The sequence below is a fragment of the Uloborus diversus genome, chromosome 4 (genome assembly GCF_026930045.1).
Source record: "Uloborus diversus isolate 005 chromosome 4, Udiv.v.3.1, whole genome shotgun sequence".
In the NCBI taxonomy this organism is placed as follows: domain Eukaryota; kingdom Metazoa; phylum Arthropoda; class Arachnida; order Araneae; family Uloboridae; genus Uloborus; species Uloborus diversus.
The window spans coordinates 139,108,216-139,123,312 of record NC_072734.1 but is presented as its reverse complement, the minus strand read 5'-3'; the positions used below and the strand labels follow the sequence as shown (position 1 = coordinate 139,123,312).

The 15,097-nt window shown below is 34.6% G+C and overlaps 1 protein-coding gene across 1 annotated transcript in view; it reads left to right on the top strand.

The window, feature by feature from the left end:
• LOC129220860 (collagen alpha-1(I) chain-like) overlaps positions 1 to 14,678 on the top strand; it is a 176,440-nt gene extending 161,762 nt beyond the window's left edge. The window contains exons 26-32 of the mRNA XM_054855291.1: positions 3,244 to 3,372; positions 4,121 to 4,159; positions 4,260 to 4,328; positions 4,613 to 4,624; positions 4,872 to 5,066; positions 11,710 to 11,825; positions 14,360 to 14,678. Coding sequence (XP_054711266.1) covers positions 3,244 to 3,372; positions 4,121 to 4,159; positions 4,260 to 4,328; positions 4,613 to 4,624; positions 4,872 to 5,066; positions 11,710 to 11,825; positions 14,360 to 14,678 — 879 coding nt within the window. The remainder of the gene's footprint in view (positions 1 to 3,243; positions 3,373 to 4,120; positions 4,160 to 4,259; positions 4,329 to 4,612; positions 4,625 to 4,871; positions 5,067 to 11,709; positions 11,826 to 14,359) is intronic.
• Positions 14,679 to 15,097: the final 419 nt, after the last annotated feature.

Here is a 15,097-nt window from a genome sequence, read left to right as displayed (position 1 = left end):
ATTTACTTTTTTTAACATGTTGCATAAGTAACCACAATCTTTTAATTGCCTATGTTTTAACTTAGCCGCTCAACCAAAACAAAACTTTGAATGAGTAATTTGCTAAAAATGAGTTTGTGATTTAGTATACATTAATTTATTTTTAAAACGAGGGGAGGCAAAACTATTTCTTGTGAGGATGACGAAAAGGAAGTTTTTTTACTACAGACCTAACTGTACACTGCCGTGCTAAGCACAGATGTGGTATCTGCACATTTTATCAAAATTGAGTTACTGTCACCAGGTGGTCGTTAGTAGCTTAATTTACCTAAATGTCAAGTTTTTTGGCGATTTGTGAACGCGAAATATTAAAAAAAGCTTTAAGAAAAAAGTCGTAACTGCACAGTTTGCGGAGTTTGTTAAGGCAATTTGAACGTAAGTGACAAATACTAAGCCTTTAAAGTGGTATCTGCGCAGTTACCACTTTTTTTCCTTAGTATTTTTTGTAGATACGACTTTCATACCTTAGTAAAGCAGCATATTTAATAATGTAGCAGTTTATTGTAACACAGAAATAAAAATTAGTTTACCGTTGAATAGTTGATACAGGTTGATAATAAAAACTAATACAACTTTGCATAATTATTAAAGTAAATATTCAGCTTTTTCTACTCAAATGTTTATTTAAAATGTAAATTCTAAAAATCAAATGCATGTAAAATATTTATATCAAATTCTTTCACGCAAAAAAAAAAAAAAAAAAAACGCATTTCATTCTACGGCCAGTAATATTTTTATTTAAGTATCGTCTGCTGTCAAAATTATCTTCAGGCTCGGTAAAAATGAATCTAGAAAATAAAACATTATAAAAACACATCCTTTTAAATTAAAAAACAGAAAATTGTTATGGATTACAGTTTTAACTGTCCGGAGTTTTGAAAATGGTATCTTTCAGAAATTAGAATCTGTTAGATTTGTATTAACAAAATAAAGCGAAACAGCTAAGTCCAAAGAAAGCAGATGTTTTCAGTATTATTTAATGATACCTTGAGCACGTTTTACTAAGCTATTTTTGTCGTATCTGTGCAGATACTCCTAAAAATGCCTAGTAATTGTCACTTACGGTGAAAATAGCTTAGTATATGAAAAGATTTTGAAAAGAAAATTTGTCGTAACTACATTTATTAATTTTAAATTAAGATTTTTACAAAAATACTCTCTTACGGTTTTTAGATAAGTTATTTACGAAACAACTACCGCAAGTTGAGCATTTAATTAAGTCATAAAACAAAGAAATGAGTTGTAAAACTTTAATCGTCGATTTCTCATTTTGAGCTCTACTGCAGATACCACATCTGTGCTTAGCACGGCAGTACAGTTCTAAAGTGTTGATAAAAATAACAGAACAGGAATACTGTAAAAGTACTTATCTTCGCGAGGCTTTATATTTCGCGATTTTCGCGACCCCGTCGTATTCGCAAATATTTAAGCCACGCAAAAAAAATTTTGCGACGAATTTTTCAACTTTCATTTCTGTTTGTCTAACCTCCTCTCCCCCCGCCCCCAAATCATAGCTGCCTTTATTTTCGCGAAAATTACGGCTGACGAAAATAAGTGCTTTTCCGTATGCGAAAAGCAAGTGGCATTACAGATGCGCTTGAACGATCTCTGTAAAACTTATTTCACTGTCAGCGCAGTGTCAATGCAGTGAAAGTAACCAAAACTTACTTTCGCTTCGCTGTTGTTATTCAGCCCTATCCGTAGATTTACACTTATCTGTAAATTCCTAGCTTGTAATTTACAGAAAATAGTTTTAATCTGTAGGCATCTGCTATTGTAAATGCTTTAGGTTATTAAAGTTAAATCGTGAATCAACTAGAGGTCACATTTTCGTCAAGTATAATATGCTCATGATAAAAGTCATGAGATCTCAGCGCTTTTTTTTTTTTTTTTTTTGTGATTAATCATGATTTATTAATTTTCGCAGTCCTGTTTTAAAAAGTTTCATTAAAAAATGGTTATATTTATTAATGTGTGTTCAAAAAGTGATTTTTATATGCAATTATGCAAATCAGAGTGCGATTTTTTTTTTTCAACCGTTCGCATTTGAAACTAAAAAATATTGCACATTGTAATATTATACATTTATGCATATAAATATATACCCGTAGTTATACTAGGCTAGGCGACTAATACTCCGCTCGCTATCGCTCGTCAGCCCTCGAAACTCGAGAAAGTTCAACGATTGGAGCTCATTGCGTACGCTCATCCCCAACGGTTACGTGGTCTGTTGCCGAGAAAAGCCTTAAAAATGGATTTGACGGTTTACTTTACAGTTTAATGTAACTGTTATTGTAATTTAATGTTTTTTTTTTTGTCGTTGTTTATTTATTTGGGGGTAATATTTTAAATTTTATAGGAGATGTTAATTGGTTTAGCAACCTAATTTATTCATTTGGGGGATTTACACATTTCGATGGAATATTTGAAATAGCAGGCTGTGGCACCAAGCTTTATTAAAACCTGCTACTGCTACATTTAGGTAGTGCTGCCAAGTAGCGAATTTTAGGTTTGTAATGTGTGTAAAAATAATTATTAAGAATTAAATCGCAGCAAACTTCTGATTTTGCAAAAAACTTTTTCCTCTCTATTCTAACAGGGACAAAATGAGATCAGAAGCAGTCTGTTCTATTATGGCTTATGTTATTAAGCCTTGAAATTGTTAACTTTATTGACAATTAGTTTTAAAATTACTATTAATCATTTTTGTTTTTGACATATATTAAAAAGCAGATAAAAGTGTAGCCCCTTCTGATTAATTGTTTGGTGGATCTAACTGTTATATCTTCTGTGATTGGCTATACGTTATCCCCTCGAATGATGTTTATGTCCCACACAGCTATTATTATGTTACTATATTGCGACTGTATAAAGCAGTTATAGTTTTAATTTCAGAAATATTATGTGGCAAATTATATGCATTTTAGGAAAAAAAAGAATTCTTTTTTGTCTCTTTATTTTGTAATGAATAATAATTGTAATAATTCGTGCACCAAACAAACTGATTAAGCAGCAAAGTTATTAGAAACTAATATATTGTATCTCTCGCAGTGTAATTAGTTTTCCTATGTGTTAAGCTATCTTCCCTTGGAAGAATCAAGTTAAAATGGAAAAGTTTTCAAACTGCGTTTTTAAAAATGTTATGCATTGTTCCATTACTGTTGCTCCAAGTTTTAAAGCAAGACATGTTTTTCCCCCCAACAGGCTGTGACATTCAAGAACATGGACACTCTACTGCGCATGTCTGAAATAAGTCCTTTAGGTACATTAGCATTTGTTTTGGAGGAAGAATCTCTTCTAGTTCGTGTCAGCGAGGGATGGCAATACGTAGCTGTAAGTCAATCATTTTTAATTTTGTACTCTGTCGTTAGCTGTCAGTAGTCTTCTTTCATATTATCTCAATTTCTAATGATAATACTGCCTGACTAAAAATGCGACGAAAGGTAAAGTAGCCGCATTTTGTCCCCATGCCCGATTTCGTCCCCCTAGGTATCGCCACCGGTGATTTTCTAGTTGCAGTCAAAAGTATTATTTATTTGTGTAAGTTTCATGAGTCTAGTACACTGCATTGGCATTTGGGAGCCCTTTTTCTGATTTTTGAAAATTTGATTTAACGTAATTTTGTTGGTAAATGATCTTTTGGATTTGTTAAAATATTTTTATTTAGTTGTGTTTGACATTTTCTTTTTGGGTAAGCTGTAAAATAAATACATTGTTCTGCAAGCAGTAATCGTCAAATTCCAACTTTTGAATCCTCAGTTACAATGCATTTTGACTTCTAAAACGCTTTTTGCGTGCATAAAACTGTACGCATAAATTTGAAGAACTGTATTTTAATACAACGTTCATGTAAAACTTTATAACATGGAAACAAGTGTGACGCAACAAAAAATGCTCGTAGCCAAATAAAGAAAAATAGCTTACTTGCAAAATAATATCATATTATGAACAATACAAGCAAATGTTGTACAGGATTTCAATCAATATAGTTTTGTATTTATTACATTTTATTAACTTTTCTTTTGATGTATAATTGTGAAAACAAACAATGAAATTTATAAATCTTTTTCAATTTTCTTAGCTTGGATCATTAGTTGTACAGTCTACTCCAAGCCCAACTGTAAGTTTTCATTTAATTTATTTTGACTGATTATTATTTTGATTTATTTCACTCATTTTTCATTGCTCGTGTTGGATAAAATCACTTTTATATGTTCCAGAAACCCCCGACGACATATGCGCCATTTAGTCCTCCAGTGGATAATTTAAGACTGGAAAAAGCTCCACGAGTAAGTAATACTCAGCTAATTTTTCTTATGTAGCAATCATTCACTTTGCAAAAATGAATTTGTATTAAATTATACGCAATTAATATACATTACGTTGATTTTGTCAGTTATTTTAGCATTTTGTAGTTATTGCAGAAAATTAATAATATAGTTTATAAGTAACAGTTTTTTTAGGGTAATTTCAGTATTTTAAAATATAGTTTTACTAAATCTAATGTTATGTAATTTCTTTCAATGAAAACCCGTTGATTTGTGTTTTCTTTTTCTTGCCTCTTTTCATAAAGATATGGAGAAAAGTAAGTATGACGTGTTTAGTTACTTTTCATATGTATTTGGTTTGAAAATAATGTAAAAGAAAATTATTTTCCATTAATAAAGAGAATTTTTATTTTATTCTTTGCCCTGACGAGATCTTTTCCTCCTTCATAATGACTTCAGTTGTGCAATATACTAAGGCGTGAATGTATACATAACAAGAAAAATAAAAATTTCAAAAACCTGTTATTGACGAATTCCGTTTGCTTTTTTTTTTTTTACCCGCAGCTTCGTATGGCAGCCCTAAACCAACCTTTCCCTGGTGACATGCACGGCATCCGCGGCGCAGATTACGAATGTTATCGACAGTCTCGGCGTGCTAACTTGCGGGGAACATTCCGAGCTTTCCTCGCATCCCAAGTCCAGAATCTCGATAGCATCGTGCGCTTCCAAGATGTTGGACTGCCTGTCGTCAATCTCAAGGTAAGCAAAAACTATTTTTCGTACAAATAATGAGTCCTTTCCATGTCTGATTTAAAACTAGAAATTTGGTTTTAAGTATTGGCCATCAAGAAGCCTTGCTATTAAAATACGGTCAACTCTCAATAATTCGAAGTCCCACAAGGGACTGACTAAAGCCTTCGATTTGTTGGTAGTTCCCACTGCCTTTCTTAAGACTTTGAGGCCCAATGAAAACTTCGAGATAAATGAATATTCGAGTTATAAGGTTTTGAGTTCTCGCAAGTTGATTGTATCTTTCTTTGAATGGAGGAATTTTAATTTTACTTTTGACACAAAAACGTTTTTGATTGTATTTCGATGCCCCTACTTAAATATATTGCGTCAAATTGAATTATAACTTGAAATAATTAGGTGGAGGTTCAAGGTATGTACTGTTTTACATTTGCTTTACGTAAACTAGCGATTTAGCTAACTATAGCAATGAACAGAAGATTTGGTCGCATAATTTGCGTTAACTATCTTTTAAAAACGGAAGGAGGTCTGCTATGGCTATGAAACCTTCATGAAATAAATTGTGAATGTCAGAACTAATATTTCTTATTTTCACGAGATGTTGGAGAAAATGAAAAGAGTTAAACGGAAATAAGTTTTCTTGAATTGATAGCAGTGTCAAATCATCCCCAGGGTCACCGAGTCAAGGCGGGCTAATTGTCAGTGGGGTTGTCGAGCCTTCTTAACCATAAAAATTTAATACTACTTGGAAGTCGGGCAACCGAGAAATTTTCATGCGAGGACATCTTTTTAAGCTCCTTTAGTGGGGATAATCTAAGAAAAAGGGAAGTCTTGTAGCAATCAAAAATTACTTAGAATGAACAAATATTTGAAGACATCAAAAGAAAAGGAGAAAAGAACAAGGTAACTTTGGTTATAGTGTGGCTATGATGAAAGATGATTGACCATGAAAGAGCTCATTTCTGTTGTTGGGTTGAAAGATGAAAAATTCTTCGACTGACACAACGCCAAGTATTGTTAATGGTAACGATTATCGGCATAAACTGGCCAGAGCCGACCCTAGGGTGTCGGCCGCCCGTTGTGCAAAGACCTAATGTGCCGCACCTGAAGAGCAATTTGCATGTTTTGAGTAATACTTAATGCCCATATAAATCTTTCTTCAAATTTCTGTATCAAGTTCTAATTTAAAAAAAAAAAACAGAAGGATGAATTTATGTAAAAAGTTAGAAACTCCATAGGTACAATTTATATCTTTGAAGAAAGTAATAGATACCGAAATTTACTAGTCGTAAAAACGCATTTCATAGTCTGTCTTTGGTGACATCAGAGGAAGGGGGGGGGGAGTGATCGCCCCCAGAAAATATACGAAATTGGCGTATGAAAAATAGCTGTAATTAATCTTTGGTTGTGTTTGCAAGGACAAAAGACTCGGGAACATTCAAGGTCCATGGAGAAATTTTCATTATTGACGTCAAAAATTGCAATTTTAGGAAATTTTTCGAGACTTGAGGGGAAAGTAATGTAGGAGTTCTTTCCTGAAATTCTTTCAAAATTGATGTCAAATTGCAGCTATTTTTTGTGACCTTAGTTTAGGATGGATCGGCGCTCTTCCCGAAAATTTTCTGAAACAGTAGTTTTAATCACGCAATTTCGGGTTATCTTTGTTGAAATTGCTTTAAGGAGGAAGATTATGTCGTCTCCTATCGAGGGTTTTCGAAATTGAAGTTTAAAACTCAAATTTAGGCTGTCTTTGGTGACGTTAGGGGGGTCTGTCATCTTTCCTCCGGTAATTTATCGGCACTATTGTTTCAAAAACACAGTTTTGGCTAGATTTGGACACGATAGGGGAAACGGGAAAATATTCCGCACTGAAATATTTTTCGGAATTAAAATCATTTTTAGGTTACTTTTGTGAAGGAAGTGTTTTGGGGCTCTAAAAAGCACAATTTTGTGCTATCTTTAGTGACGTTAAGGAAACCGGAAAGCTTCAGCGGATCTTTCTGAATATTTTTCGATATTAATATCTGAAAAATACAACTAAAGACTTTTCTCCACCTCACCTCGGCGATTGATGGGGGATGCCGGATGCCCTAGCGCCGTGAAAATTCACATGAGCCATCCGGAATTTTTAGAAATGGAAGTCCCAAAATCATATTTAAGGCATTGTTTGATAACGATGAGACAAAGAGCGGGCGAGGGTTTAGTGTGCCCTCAAGAATTGTTTTTTGAAACTGATGTCAATTTAAGACTAGTTTAGGCATTGGTTAGGCTTGGTGGCTCCACAGAACCGTCTAAAAACGAAATTTTGAGCCATAGTGATTACGTTGGAGAAAAGGGGGATTCGGGGTATTTCCCCCAAAGCTCTTCGAAACTGATGATTGAAAAATGCAATTTTAGTTTGTTTTTGAGTACGTTAAGTGAGAGGGGGTGGGATTGGGGCCTCTCTAGAGACGCTAATTCAGACAATCTTTGGTAGTAATGTTAAGGAATGGATTTCAGGGCCATCTACCGCAAACATTTCGAAAAAGAAATTCGAAAAATGCCCCATTGAGCAACTTTTGATGACGTTAGGGAAGGGTGTCTCCAGAAAAGACATTTTGGAGCCATCATTTTTAGGCTATGTTTGATTACATTAAGGAAGAAAGGCTGAATAAGAGACTTAATTGGATCCTTAAAATTGGTGGTTCAACCAGCGAAATTTTCCGAAATTAATGTCCTAAAAACGCAGTTTGAAGTCTTCTTTAGTCTCGTCAAGGCATTCTTTTGGATCTTTGTTTTGGAGCCACACTTAAAATTTGTGCCTGTCCTCCTACATGATCTGAAACCGGGCAGTTCATTCGTGATTTTAATTAGAAAAAAATGCTGTAAAGCGGGAAAATAAAAAATTTCAGTTCGTCGATTATATATATTTGACTCTCAGGGGAGTCGCAATTTTCCATTGTCTCTCCTCTCCAGCCCACGACTGCCGAACACAGAATTTGTTGTTTGAAATACTTGCAAGAGTATCCTATCAGCATAGTTTTTTTTTTTTTTTACACAAAATATGTCTTCATTGTTTAGAGTCAATAAAAACTTGGGAGGCTGGGTGAAGCATTAGTGGCCTTTAGAAGGCACCCTTTCATGTTTCGGGGGGGGGGGGGAGGATTTTTGTCTTTGCCCCTCAACTGTATCCATGCCTGATTACCATCAGTTCTGTCACAAATTTTGCAACCAAATGAAGCATGAAGAGTTGATATTAATGGATAATGGAGCAACACAATATGCTCTAAACATTCCATTTTTCTTAAAATGCTATGCTGTTGGAAAATTGGTACTTACTTTGATAATTGAACATTTAAGATTCAGCACATTTATTTGACTTATTATGTTATCTTGTAAGAAATTCTTGAGGAATTTTGCTTGATTATGGGAACTATATGATGCGGCCTGCGGCCGCCCCTTGCTTTGGCCGCTCGTGTGCGGTGCACACTCTGCACACCTGCTAGGATCGGCCCTGAAACTGGCTTTACTCATCCCAATTTTAACAAATGAAATCGTTGAAGCTTCAGTCAGTCAGAAGCGAACTTATTAGAGCCAGACTGTAATAAGAAAAAGGACCACCGTTGCTATTCAGAAGTAGTACTTGCAGTTCCCAAGACATTGAGCAATGAAAACTTTTCGTCTTGTGAGAATTTCGTCAGATCTGGCCTAATTCACTAACAAGGTAATGCTCGTAACGCTATTCTGATAACGAAGGATACTTGTAACCTGTACTAAATGAGTGTTTCAGTTCATACAAACAAAAGACATGTACGTGAAGAAAAGTACTTTGCTAGTTTTCATATTTTTGTCTACTTTTTCAAGGAATGTAGTACTTATCAACATCTAGAGTTCAAAATTCTATAGAGTAAGGAAAGTAAGAGATTATGGAAAAAGCTCTAAGTTACCGCCCTTAAACTAGACTAAGACAGAACTACATGCAATATATGACCCGGTTATGACAACAAGAGACTACAGTTTCGTCTTTGCTATGGACGAATCAGTCTGGAATTGAATAATCTTCAATTTACGAGTCGAACCGCATTTATTGCTTGTGGACACTTGCTGGTGAGCTAAATTCATTTTAGCTACATTACTTCAATTTAACGGTACCCGATTTAACGATTTCCTCAATTTAATGATCAATTTACTGGTCTAACGGTACCCGATTTAACGATTTCCTCAATTTAATGATCAATTTACTGGTCGGATTTGACTACATTGAATGTTTATGCTACTCGATTGAACGATATCCTTGATTTGACGATAACTTTTTCCAGTAACTTGACAAGCGTTAAATCGGGATTACACGGTACTAGTTTGTTGATAACCTGGTCTTTAATGAGAGAATGATCTGCCTCCAGTTTGGATTCTGTCAATTACAAACTAATAAGTTCATAATAAGAAGAAAACTGGAGTTTCTGACATAACCGTGTGTGTAGATTATGGATATATTATATTTCGCTTATTTAAAATTTTACTGCTGTGATAATAACTTATTTTATCGCTTTGAGGACACGTTAGTAACATAAAAGTTTTTATTTTTGGTTATTGCTTTAAAACTTTTTTTCTCTAATTGATAAAAATGAAAAGAACACAAAAATGTTTCATTTAAATTAGACAAGACACAACCAATGTGGCATATTGGAACAAATGTGGAATATAGATCTTTGCAGTTACTATTTGCATCCTGTTATCCAGCTCGGACGAGATTCTGTGATGAATACTCGTAAAACATTATAAAATTTATTAACAATTTTGATTGCTAAGAAAAAATTTCTTGGATACAAAAGATCTAAATATCATTGAAAAACTGAATACCGTTGTTGTTACTATTGTCATTATTTTTGAACTTTTGTAGCATTCTTCTACTATATAATATACTGTAAAAACATACGCATCTGTTAAACAGAGATGTTAGTTCGGCGCACAGGGCTGTAGCGAAACGTGAATATATGACTGAAAGGGGGCACCCAGATGTGAGGTCACGGGAGGTCACTCTAACCTCCCAAAAATTTCCTTATCCTGCGAATTTTGTTTGACGATCCGGCAAATTTGGAGACAGCATTGCAAAATTGCAATTTTTTATGAAAAAGTTATAAATGCTTATGTTTATATTTTATCATTCGGAAAAACTCGGAGTTTTATTCGGCAAATTCAAAATTTCCTCCCTCCCAAAATTTTTAGTTTAAGCCGCCCCTGAGTAATATCACCTTCAATCCCCCTTAACGATTTACAGTGTGTTATTAAACTTTTTATAACGAAATTACAGCTGTAATGAAATCTCAGTTTGATCCCTTTAACTTAGCTATAAACAGGCAATACTTTAATAAAAATATCTGGTGTACAAATAAGTTTCAAAGGATTTATTTTTCTAAGTTTGACGCTTTATTGTGAAAAAATTGTTTCATACTTATTTTTCAAAACATTGTTCATTGTTGGACACTACCTTTTCCCATTAGGCAATTTTCGGATGTCATCTGGAAAACACGATGCGTCTTTTGATGTGATCCACGAATCGATCCAAATTTGAAGTTCTTCAAAAGAGCGGAAGTGCTGATCCTCAAGATCCTTCTCGACGAAAACAAATAGTAGTCTGAAGGGGCAATGTCTGGGCTATATGGCGGGTGGGGTAGGACTTTTTATTTCTGCATATCAATGTATGTTTTGACCGGCTGCTCAACAATTGGCCAAGCGTTATCATGTTGCAAAACAAACTTTGGCCAGCAGTGCTCACCTCAAACACATCAATTGAGTGCGGTAAAGTTGTCCTGTGATGGTTGCACCTAGTAGTAGCAGCTCATAGTACAGTACGCTCAATTGGTCCTACCAAATACAGAGCATGACCTTGCCATCAAGAATATTCGGTTTTGGCGTATGGCCGGTCGACCCGTATGATTTTTAGCACCTAGGAATATTGTAATGGATCCATTTTTCTCCACCAGTAACAATACGATGCAAAAACCTTTCTTTTTTGCTGTTGAAGCAGCTACTCACAAAGGAAACAACGGCATTCGACGTTCCTCGTCTTCAACTCATACTGAACTCAATATCTTATCTTTTAGATCATTCCCATGGATTTTGAGCGAACAGATATGGCTTGTTGAGTCACTCCTAATGTTTTTGCTAGTTCTTCTAGCATTTGGCATGAGTCTTCATCCAAAATAGCCTCCAATTCAGAATCCTCAAACTTTTATGGCCGTTCATCACGCTCTTTGTCATTGGTATTAAAATCAACCAATTCTAAAATGTATACCAAAACTCACGAGTGGAAATCGATGAAGCATGTTCCCCGTAAGCTTTTTGCGACATTCGATGGCCTTCAGCTGCACTTTTCTTCAATTGAAAGCAGAAAAAAATCTTTTCCGCGAATTGTGTTTTGTGAGCACCAAAGTTGACATATTCAGAGCACACAAAACCGAAGTTTTTTCCACTTCAGCAAAATGTCACGTACTGAAAATGAAAGCCTAACAATGAGGTTATAGAATGAAGTTAATTGCAGCATTGTCCGTTTCGAATTAATACTAGTGAAGCCATCTCTTGAAAATCCTTTTAAACTTATTTGAACACCAGATATATTTTTTGTAGTAAACGAAATATTCTGTTTTTATTTATTTTTTTTTTTTTCTTGCAGGGGGAAGTCGTTTTTAATGCATTTAAAGATATCTTTACCGGAGCTGGTGCTCCATTCCCGTATCCTCCTAGAATATATTCCTTCGATGGACGAAATGTTTTAGCTGATAACCGGTGGTGAGTACTTTTTTTTTTTTTTTTTAAGGCAAAATGCCTACTCGTTAAAAACAAGAGGAAGGAAAAGATTAGCTGTGTGGAGGAGACATCTGTAGATGCACAGAAGAAGTCCAAGATCATCTTACATGGCAGTTCTACTAGTAATAAAATTAGATTAAAATATGTAATTATTAAATATTTTCTTAATAATGTACGTATATTTTCTGCGGAATTCAACTTTTGAAAAAAAAAAAAAAGTTATGAGTGTAGGTCGTTTGTGTAAAGAGCTGATAAATTATAAGTAATCGAAAATGATACAAATCCATCAGAGTAACTGTAAGAAGTAGATTTTTTGTATTTGGTTTTATTCGTGCGTCTACACAATGTGTTGCTTTTTCAAAAAAAAAAAAAAAAATGCTTATGAATGCGAAAGCTCTCAGAAGTATGATAATGTAGAAAAAAAAATTACTGAACAGCAAAAAATTAACAAACATGTTAAACAATAGAAACGATCTTTAAAACCCCAACCTAATATATATATTTTTTAAATATACATAACTAGCTTATGCTACTTTAATTATGTCACTTAAAAGTATTCTTGTGCTTTTGAGCAAAAATCCGAATTTGCGTCCTGTGATTCAAAGGTAGATCAATAAGGACGATAATACTTGATTACTTCAATCACTGCAATGACAAATAAAATTTAGCAACATTTTAATGAAGACTTATTTACAAGAAGATAGATTTAACCTGATGAAAAACATCAGCACTTCCTATACTTTGGCGAGTTGATAGTCTACAGGGAGCTTCTACTCGCGTTCGATGTTGTTCAGATCTAAACTCAAACTGAAACTTGATGAAATACTAACGTCACTCGATAACATATGAGGCAGTGAAAAGCAAAGGGATGTAAGTGAACTTCTTAAAGTTTCAAGTTCAAACACGTTAAGTTCAGAGCCTATGTAGGCTTTTAATAAAAAGCTTTTTTCAGGGTTCATACTCCATTTGGATGAAAAAATTCCATGACTTTTCCAAGACTTTTTCATGACTTCAATAAAAATTTTCATGACCTTATTCACGAAGAGAATAGCACAATTTAATCTCAAACTTGCTAATTTTTGGAAATGAGCTTTAGCAAAACGACTACATGAATGCCACAGCCTCATTGAAGCACTTACTCATAATGTAAAAAATATAAGTGTACACTTAAAAAACTAAACTATTTTATTCTTATTTGTCTTCATCATTTAAATTTAAGTATATTAAAAATGCAGTGAATCAAAAATTATGATGCTTAAATGTCTAATTTGTTTTATAAACAAACAGAATGAAAATGAATGGGGAAAAGGTTGAATGAGTCATCACTAAGTTTCAATAAATTTGCTTCAAAAATTGCCTTTCAGTGTCTCCAACAGTGCATTTAATCATCAACCTAACTTGACAGTATTTTGGTTCTTTAAAGTAAAGCCACATAGTTTAGTTCTTTATGTTTCTAAACCAGACATTTTTTTGAAAAAAACCATACAGTAATGAATCAATCTTCTGATTCAAAAGTACTTGTTTTGTTTACATATTTGCACATTTTCAAATGCATATGAATTAATAGATTCAGAAATTCCAGAACATGTATGATTTCTAACATTGACCGTAGCAGTGGGTCGCATGGATTAGTTTTGCGGTACGTATGTTCGGCACTACTGTTTTAGAGTATTAGAATTCCCCCTTTTCTGTATTCTATCGCCTGACAAAAAACCTAAAACCTTCAACAAATTATGATAAACTCTGATAAATTTAATAACAAAGTTCTTACGAGTGATGGAATCAAAGTCGAATGCAATTGAATTGCTTTTTTTGAGTGGGCGTGGCAAAACCAAGAAAGTGCAAGTTCGCTACTACAGAATATAAAACATAAGAAGTGTTGAAAATAACAGTAATTCAAAATAAGAGATGTCCAAATAGTAAAATCACATCGCAAAAAAGGCGAGCGGCAGCGACAGAAGTGGATACAATGATTTTTCAAAATTCAGATTTGATTTTGGGATCTTTCAATTTTAAACTTTTAACAGCTTTTATGTGCTATACTGTTAAATCACTCAAGATTTCTAATGCTCTTTTAGTTACTGTTACTTTATCTCTGTCCAGGACATTTTTCCATGACCTGGAATAAATTTCCATGACTTTCAATAGAAATTTCAATTTTCCATGACTTTTCCAGGTCTGAAATTCGCTTATTTTTTTTCCATGACTTTCCAGGATTTCCATGACCCGTACGAACCCTGTTTTTTAAATCATGCTGCAGGACGGCTACTAGTGCCGTCTCTTGCCCTAAAACAGTGAGAGGTTATCTTACCATTTGTACTACTTATCTCCAAATTTTAACACTTATATCCCTTTGCTTCTCACTGCCCCATGTGTAGTGTTTGCTGAGTTCCCTGACGAAGTAAAAGGGAAAGAGGGTCGACGGGTTTTGTTTATATCAATACTTCCGATATTTCTTAATTGGATTCACTATGCTCGTAACGTTTTTGGAATAATAAATGAACTCTCCTTTACAGGACACAGAAGCTCGTCTGGCACGGATCTGACAAGCACGGTGTCAGAGACCTCGAATCCTTCTGTGATGCTTGGCACACTGGAGGACTGGACAAAGTGGGCATGGCCAGTTCTCTCCTGAGGGGTCGCCTCCTGGATCAGGAGAGGTATTCCTGCAACAACTCCTTCATTGTGCTGTGTATTGAAGCTACTAGCCAGGAGGACTACAAAAGGAGGAGAAAAAGGCGCACAGACGACGACGAAGAGAGGGAAATGACGTGGGAAGAATTTCTGGCTGCAGTTGAGGACACGGACTTAGAGAAAGCAGAGTCAGAAGTTTAATGAATCTCTCCCTTACTGTTTGGGAACCAACATATTTCTGGAGATGGCAAGGACAATGTCTTTGAATATCATTGTCCAAACGGTGTATGTGAGGTAGCATGGTTGTTATGTACGTCACTCGGCAAGCCGATGAAGTTGGCGCAGAGTTAATTTATTGTTTTCGTCATGAATAATACTGAGAGAGCTGTTCATATGTTGGGAGTTTTCATGTTGAATATGTGTCCATATCATTAATGGAGGCATTCGGGTCCGACTTGTGCAAAAAGCTCGCGTAACTTCAGTATGCAGCAAAATCAACCAGAAATTTTGCAATAAATGCCAAAAACAAAAACTACGTTAAGAAAAAATCACACACACACACCCCTTTTTCTATGAATAATGATTCTATGTTGGACATATCCTAATGAATGTTCATTTTA